We start from the raw sequence: 8603 nt of genomic DNA on the forward strand, positions 1-8603 counted from the left end.
GTTGAGGATACCGGCTGTTTGCTGGGCGGCCGTGTTGCAGAGGGAGTCGGCGGCACGCACTAGCCTTTCGACCGCCTTGTAGCACAGGGTGGCCAGGTTCGAGGGGGCCTCCTCGCGCAACGACCGGATCTCAGCCGCGGGCACCAGGGCGAACACATCCTGGACGCTCTGCAGCCCGGACTCACCCCAGAACTGCTCCCAGAATGCCTCGTCACGGGCCTCGATTGGCTGAACCCACAAAATATGTTTCAGTGCGATACAACAATATCAAGATTGTGGAAAAACTTGAAAATATCAAGGTAAATAATGTCCTATTCAGATCAGTCTTTGGTACAGTCAATGCAGGTACATATGCTTAGAATGCATCACTTACATTTCCCAATGTCAACTACACACGAGTAAACACAAGATTGATGTGTAAGTATGACAAATTTCACGCCCAAGTGTGCAGTATGTGTACACCAGGCTAGAAGACTCTCAGAAGTGGATCTATCGCCTGTGCCACAGGTCCGTTTTCAACATTACAAATGAAACAAAACTGCAAAATTATGTACAGAGTGTATTGATGACATAGGGCAGAATAGACGAAAATTAATTGATGTGTAATTCGCTTCAAACATACGTTTTCAATAATAACTATTCATGTACTGTTAATATCATGAATCACTTGTATAAATTGGTGCTAATTTTGACGTTCCTGCATTTTTCCGAGTGAATGGCACGTACACATAGATACACTTTTTTTTTATATCTCTTATTCACAGACCACATAACATATCTGTGATAAAAGTTTTTGGACTGTTGGGAGCAACACCGTATTTGCAGTGCTAATGCAATTTTTCTAAATTTTTCGTATTTTCTTTTGATATGCTACACAGTGCAAAACTGCCATGACATTTCATCCCATTGAGGGAACAGTAACATTTCGAGATGTAGAAAAAAAAAACCGTTGAGAAAGGTTTACGTTTCCATTGCTGTAAAACTGAAATTTCAAAACGTCATCTAAAATACAGACAAGTTCAGTGAAATATCTATTGCATGCAGAAAATGTAGCTGCTTAACTTAAGCACTCTGGCTGTAGTATTTTTTTGAGGGGGGGGGGGGGGGAATTTTGCTGCACAACTTGAAAAATTACATCTGCACATCCGCGATCAACACAAGTGAGTGAGTGTATATTTGCTAAAAACTTTGTGCATCAGGAGTCAATTACAAGAACAATAACATAATCATAGTAGTTGTGTTTTTACATCCAAAAACCACAATATAATCAAGGAGGATGCATAGTGAAGCTCCAGAAATTTTGACCACCAGGCGTTCTTTAATGTGCCTCCTTCGAAATGTGGCTCGAATTCGATCCCACAATTTGCAGGTCAGCTGCCAAAAACCATAACCCACAGACAGCGGGTAATAACATCGATGTTTTCCTCTCGGCACCGATCTCCCACTGCATATATATTCTCAAAAGCATGTGCTATCACCATCTGTGGCAGTTGATAGCACAGACTAGTCTTACGCTACATAACCTCTTTTCATGGTATCGTGTTTCACTTATCTAAGCAGCTTTATCATTGTGCCTGGGGTGGGTGTGTTATGATGGGCGTGAACTGCAAACACAACTATGTAATTAGATTCAGTCTCACGGTAAAGAACCCAAGTGGTCGAAACTGTTCTATACTCTGCCACTATGGCATACTGTGGTTCTGACATGTATAATTGTTAGAGTTCAATGTTCCAAAACCACCATAAGAATATGAAGGAAAGTGGAAATTCTATGGGCCAATTTTTTTTTCAAGTTCTCATACATATGATTCAGAGAGAGGCCATAGTGGACGGCTCTAGCAATTTTGACAGGGTTCTTTAACGTGCACCTAAATCTATGTACACAGACCTCTAGCATGGTTTTGACATGTAAGACCCTGGAAATTAACTTTTAAATTCAGTCTTGGGTTCCCTAAAACAAAGATCTAAGCAAGGAGCTTCATGACAATAGATAGCGCAAGAACAGAACGACGACAAAGACACAAGAAGGACACGAGCGAGTTCGTGTCCTTCTTGTTTCTTTGTCGTCATTCTGTTCTCACGCTATAACTATCGTCGTGTCATACCAACTAGCCCAAGCTGCCACACTGCCAAGGAGCTCCAATGTAAGAAGTTTGTAAATCTTTACAACTCTGTCATTTTGCTTTGAAGAGAGTGCATTGTGTCTCTGTACAACAATATATGCTTCTGATGTTTGATGATTGAATGCTCAGAAGGTTTGAAACCTCGAACGTCATCAGTGATCTTTCGGTATTTACAACTGTCGCCTATGTTTTTCCCAAAAAGAATTAAGAATACAAAAACAATTATTCAGCTGTCACTGTGAAACTCTTAGAAAGGTAATTTAAACAATATAAAAAACAAAAGAAAAACTATTTAAGCCCAATGCAATTTTTGTTTCCAGTTCTTGGGAACATGAAAACGATTATGACTATATACCTCTAATTCACAAGCCTTTGGACACATTTCCAGGTGTGACATTACCAGTGAAACTCCTAATTAGCGAAATCAACTTTTTCATTTATTGAGAAGTTTTCAAGTAACGCCTCTCTCTGAAGCATAAATGAATGAATGATGCTGACAATTTCGGAATCTAGATATCATATAAGTTCCACTAGTCCATTCATTTGGCCAGCCTAATACCAAAGCACACTCAAATACTGACACACGGCTACGACGTACAATTTTCGAAATTAACGTACGCCTAAATTTCTTGTGACTGAGTCGGTTTTATATATTCGAGATCAAAATACCACGATGTTAAGAGCCTTCCATATATGCATGTGTACACGCATGTGCGCACGTATACACTGTACGTAGATATACAGAGATATGCACAAAGTGTGAACGCCATGTGCGTCTTGCTTGGTTAATCATCGTCGATACTAACTACAACGTGGAATTTTCTGCAATACCATTTCGAACTCTGCCGGAGGTCTACGTACGCATGCTGCAGTCGGTTAATTGTTTATGTAATATTAGTCACATCCCAAGCGCACTACACAAACCAAGCATACTACTGCATCGTCCGGATCATCACAAACCCTCGACAATACGCATACCACAAAGCAGTCCTATGCTTCGCTACAGGGATCGATTTTTCTTTCTTTCAAAGGCCGAGCGCGAACATGCTGCTATCTCCTGTCCGAGTACGCACGCGATTCTTGGCGAGCCCGCTGTGCTACCATTCATAGACAAAAACCCCGGCGAAAGCAAGACCATGAAGTCGCGAAAACGGGCGAGAGCCAGCGAGCGATCTAACAAATTACGCGAGCAGTGGGTCACAGGCGCGCCCCCTTACTTTCGGGTGCCGTCACGATCTGTCGCGCGCGGCTAGATCCGATTGTTTTTTCGGAAGCACCTGCTTTGACTCAAAAGAGACGGTGCAGCTGGCTCGTACAACCGATGAATAACGGAACGGCTAACGACGATCAAAATCGGCGACGGCCGCGCGATATGGCCGCGTCTTCACGCGCCGTGCCGCAGCATATGCCGACTTCCAACGCACCTGCGTCTTCGTCGTCAGCTGTATCACGGCCTTCCTGAAGTTGAGCTTGGAGTCGGTGTTGCCCATGGCGCCGGCCGCCGCACAGTTAGCGGTGCCTGGACGAAAGGCACCACGGCGTCGTCAAATCACCAACCCGCACGCGGTGAGCCGCCAACCACCACCCGAAAATCGGAAACCAACTCCGGTACGGCGCGCCGAGAGATGCGCGGACGACTTCGGTGTGATTTACGGCGCTTGAGATAATAAATTTAACACCTCACCATAACCTCAACTTGGCTCGGCTTGAGTAGACTTGATACAACTTTTTAAACAAGGCAGTCATTTACGTCAGAAGTGTAGCACTTGCTTTAGAAAATTTGTGAACTAAAGAACCGCAACTGTAAAGCTCAATTAGCGCTTCAACCAACAAAAACTTTGCAGCGTGTTTGTTTTTTAACGTATTTGTTTATTTTGTAATTACAACAACTTAGTAGTTGGCTTTGTGGATTTGTTTCAGAATGTACTGTAGCCGATCCAGGACAATCCTTCCTTTCTCCGGTCTTCGTCTGAGCTGCGAGGTAAGCTACCACGTGTGTCGTCGATGTAGGCTAGTTTAGTAAGCTTTTCGTCGTTTCTTCCTCCTTAATCTACTGTAAGAGCGCCATTGAACCAACCCACCGAGCGAACTGACCTTGTCGATCCGCTTAGCTACTCGGCAAACGCCAGATGTTGGCGGTCCCGGCGAGCGGTTAGGCCTCGCGTCACGATCGCCTGTCCAGACGTGTCGTTCTGTCCGTGCAGGCACCATGGCCGAGCAAGTAGAGCGAGCCTTCCAGAAACAGCCGACGGTGTTCCTCAACCGCAAGGCGGGCCTGCCCAAGGGGAACCCCAAGCGCGTGCTGCGGTACTACAAGAGCGTCGGCCTGGGCTTCAAGACGCCGCGCGAGGCCATTCACGGCACCTACATCGACAAGAAGTGCCCCTTCACAGGTGCGCCCTCCATTCCGATGTGTTGAGCGATCGTTTAGGTTGTTTGGCGCCAGTTTGTTTAGTATGTCGAAATTGACGGAAGTGGCTGTGTACGGCTTTACATTGCTTAAAGGGACACTAAAGAGCAGAACGCTCTTTTTCGCGTATAGGTAAAGTACGATTTCACAATACCGAAAACACCGTTCTTACCGTGACACGTTCTGTAAGCGAGAAAACACGCTTGAAGAAACTGCCGATGAAGATGCCACCTTGAGATTCCCATATCAAACACTGACGTCATCAATTTTTGAAGGCGTCTGCTGGGTCCTACGTAGATTGAAGTGCAGTGTAATCTGTTCATGTCATAGATGTCTCAGAAAAAGGTCATCGAGCTAATGTCGCGAAATAGCGAAAAATACACTTTGGGATTTCTTCACGCGCGGAGATACGGCGCGAAATTTAAAATGAAACTTTGACATTAATAATAAATCTATGACAGTAGAGTTTTATCAATCTAAAAGAACTAATTGTTTCTCTTTAGTGTCCCTGCAAGTGTCGCTCATTTGTCACTGTCAATAGTTGGATTGTGTCACTGGGAAGCCGGTACCTGTGCCGTGCCACTTCGTCGTTCTCCCTGGCTTTGCCAGAGCCAGGTATGATTCCAACGGGCCCCTGACGCCAGTGTGATTATATTATAAAGCTACCTGACATTTATGGATGGTTAGACCAAGCAGGGCTTGGCCTGAAAAGGTAGTTGCTACTTTTTATAGTGCGTGAATGTTCTAGGCCTTCACTGCTACCGTGTCTAGGAGGTGGCCATGTCAAAACTTCCTGCTACTCAGTAGTGACTTGAACTCTTCCATGCTGATCTTTGTAACAGCAGGTTGTGTGGTGCAATAAGATCCACGTCGATGGCTGTTTAGAAAGATGTTTGGTTTCTAAAATGCATCGTTGCATGCATTGCAGTTTCTGGGCTTTGGCGAACTGACTTGCGGTGCGCCAATGACGAGAAAAAAAAGGGGGGGGGGGGGGTAGTGTTACCATAAGTTTGACAAAGATTTAGATGTGATGCCTGTGAGCTGTTAGTGTAATCTGAACTCAACGCTGTCGACAGGGGAAGATAGCGATGGCGGCTTGCAAATGGGAGCAGTTATTGTGCATGTTAGGAATAGTTAAATTTTATTTGTCAGTTAAAAAGGCTTTTACTAAGTAATATTACTAAACTCTGCAGCTACGCAACCAGGCTATGGAACGAGCTAAAAGAGTCTTGGTTTGAGAAAGCTGCTGACTCGTGCGAGCCTGTGTACTTCATAGCCAAGCAAATGTGAACATGTGAAGGCCAGAGGACAATGAGGATTACTGTATTTTTTTATTTGAAAACGCATTTAAGAAAGCATTTGATTCGTGGCTTGGTGAGTTGAGATCCTTATTGCATTTACACTTTAGCACCCTCGCACGAACCAGTAAATGTAGTGGAGCATGTGGCCTTCAGGATGTGACAACAATCACTTGCCTAACACCATCTTGAGACCCGCTTCCTGGTTGCACACTCCAGCAAATAATTAAAACAAAGCTGCAACGCCGCTTTTATTTATGCGCTACAAATCAGCTACCATGTCTTTTGCTTTTGTCTCACCTCATTTTTACAGTTCGCAAGGGGCTAAATTAATAGTGTCTAGATCTAGTGGAGTGCATGTCATTTGCCCCGATGCAGGGTTTGAATAGCTGCACCATTGTACGCCAAGCTTTCGTGCGTGTGCCGAACCAACTTTGTTGTGCAAAACTCCTTTATCGGCGCCGTACTATGCTGCAGCACCCGAATTTCGCCTCTAGGTGCAGCAGCCATCAAGCCCTGTGCCCGAAAGCATGGCTGAAGCTGTGTTTTTGGTTTTGTTATAAGTGTTGTACTTGCGGTTTTGTCAAGGTGACTTGTCCATTTGTACGCACGCAATCGACTGAAAAAGCTGTGTATTCAAAGAAAGAAAAAGTGCTCAAAGGTCACAAGGCGCATGTGACGTATTTGCTTTCCCCGTGCCATCTTTCCCTGCTTGGCTTCCAGCGCTTTTGTCGGGACGAGAGAAGAGAGAAAGCAAATGCACCGTGCAGCAATTGGCAACTACGCTCGTACTGGATGGATTCGAAAAATTTTGCTGTGGCAGATTTGTGAGGCAATAAGCTCCTTTAGAGAACTTATTCCATGGCTACTTGAAAGAGTTGCAGGGCCCCTTTAAAGAACACCAGTAATCAAAATTTCTGGAGCCCTCCACCTCAGCCACCGTCAGGATCATATGGTGTTATTCTGGTGTAAAGCCCTCACAGTTATTGTGCTGTGGCATGCAAGCACATATTACTGGTTCACTTTTTTGTTGCTTAGCTTTGTTGTTTCAGTCCAAGCATGTTTGGAGGGGTGTTACGTTAATCGTTGATAGAGAGGTTCATGCCCTTATTTCTAAGTGTGCCAAACTCAGCATTTCTCACTCCTCACTGTGCAGGTAACGTGAGCATCCGGGGTCGCATTCTTCGCGGCGTGGTTGTGAAGATGAAGATGCAGCGCACCATTGTTATCCGGCGGGACTACCTGCACTACGTGCGCAAGTACAACCGTTTTGAGAAGAGGCACCGCAACATGTCCGTGCACTTGTCGCCAGCCTTTCGGGACGTGGCCGTGGGCGACGTGGTCACGGTAGGCGAGTGCCGGCCCCTCTCCAAGACTGTGCGCTTCAACGTGCTCAAAGTCACCAAGGCGGCAGGCTCCAAGAAGCAGTTCTTGAAGGCATAAAACATCATTAAAATTCGTCAGCCAAAAATGACAGTATTCCCGTCTGCTTGCCTCGCCTGTGCGTGAAACCAGCAAGCCAGCCAGTCTGTTTCTGATCCGCTTAATTGCAATTTTTATCAGGTCAGGTGTCATGCGAGTTCCGGACAGTTGCCTTATTTGCATATTCTTGTCTCTTCCGAGAAGCTCACATAATGACATTATAGCGAAAGCTCTAGTTCTAGGGCATTGTTTAGGAAACATTTTATGAAAAGCGAATATGAAAATTTCACCAACGCTTGCATTGAGCTTATTTGCTATAATCTTCAGCGTCAGTAGTAGACTTTGCATCCAAAACACAACTAAAACAATACATAGACTAAAAGGGCACTCACCACCACTGTTTTTGAAAGTGTACACATGCTGTGTTAGTGTCTTTTCGGGCTCGTGCTTTTGGCACTAAGTATATTGTTGCCACCGCAAGCACACTTTCAGAATTTTGATGGATGTGTGCTGTTCCGCTGGAAAGAAAAGCTCAACGCATTGGCAAATGGCACTTGCAGAGTTTTTAACACGAAAGTGTTTTATGCCGGGGTCCACCATGACTCCGCAATGTATTTTCGTCATGGATATGACGTAAGATATTTGCTAACAAACGCAGTGAAAAAAACGAAAAAACTTCCTAGCAGCGTTTCGAAACTGCGATATCTCGCTCCTCAACGCATGACGCTAACCACTAAGCCACCGAGCGACCCTTCTCCAACATGCTAACGGCAAGCCATTTATGTACTCAAATGTACTCCATGTATCGCTGACGGTTCACAGAGCTCGGCATTTGAGCGCGTTTTCATCATTGGTAGCAAGATGGCACGAGTGCGCATTGTGTGCATGCTTTCTAAAGGTCGTTTTATCGCGAACCCCTCACGTCATCTTGCTTGCGTGCCTCCACATGGCTAGTCAAAGTGCGCATAGATGTTATCTAGCGTGGTAGCTCATTCATGCACACACTTATCTCAGGATTTGGGGGCTATGTACCTCTTGTGCATCCACCGCAAGTTTGCTTGGAAGTTGCAGTAGTTAAAGAGAGCACAAACGTCGTTTCGCTTGCTGTCATGGCCGCATTTACCAAGGAGTGCGTTGCTCACACACGAAGTAAGAATTGTAACCTTTGTTCACGCTCGTCCAGGTGTATTGAGCACGAGCACATACCGTGGCGCTACCATGCGGAGGCATCCCTGTGACGAACGTGGTTGAATTGCCCCACCGCCCTCTTGTGCACAGCCACTTTCGTGTCTCCTCCTTTTATTATTTTCTTGTACTTCACTTTCGAAATCAGTAAAACACTGCTGCAGC

General features: G+C 45.2%; 2 protein-coding genes across 3 annotated transcripts in view; one reads left to right on the top strand and one right to left on the bottom strand.

Moving 5' to 3' along the window:
* LOC119180342 (protein HID1) overlaps positions 1–3791 on the bottom strand; it is a 47537-nt gene extending 43746 nt beyond the window's left edge. Inside the window, exons 1-2 of the mRNA XM_037431524.2 lie at positions 3548–3791; positions 12–228 (exon numbers count right to left, since the gene is read on the bottom strand). Of these exons, the coding sequence (XP_037287421.2) occupies positions 12–228; positions 3548–3613 (283 nt within the window). The 5' untranslated portion in view covers positions 3614–3791. The remainder of the gene's footprint in view (positions 1–11; positions 229–3547) is intronic.
* RpS11 (ribosomal protein S11) overlaps positions 1–7302 on the top strand; it is a 46251-nt gene extending 38949 nt beyond the window's left edge. Inside the window, exons 1-3 of one of the 2 annotated variants that reach the window (XM_037431523.2) lie at positions 3962–4104; positions 4328–4516; positions 6988–7302. In XM_037431523.2, coding sequence (XP_037287420.1) covers positions 4333–4516; positions 6988–7274 — 471 coding nt within the window. In that variant the 5' untranslated portion in view covers positions 3962–4104; positions 4328–4332 and the 3' untranslated portion in view covers positions 7275–7302. Of the gene's footprint in view, positions 1–3961; positions 4105–4325; positions 4517–6987 lie in introns of those variants that run through there. The other variant, XM_075869201.1, reaches the window with a different exon arrangement.
* Positions 7303–8603: the final 1301 nt, after the last annotated feature.

This window comes from Rhipicephalus microplus, chromosome 7, assembly GCF_043290135.1.
Source record: "Rhipicephalus microplus isolate Deutch F79 chromosome 7, USDA_Rmic, whole genome shotgun sequence".
Lineage (NCBI taxonomy): Eukaryota > Metazoa > Arthropoda > Arachnida > Ixodida > Ixodidae > Rhipicephalus > Rhipicephalus microplus.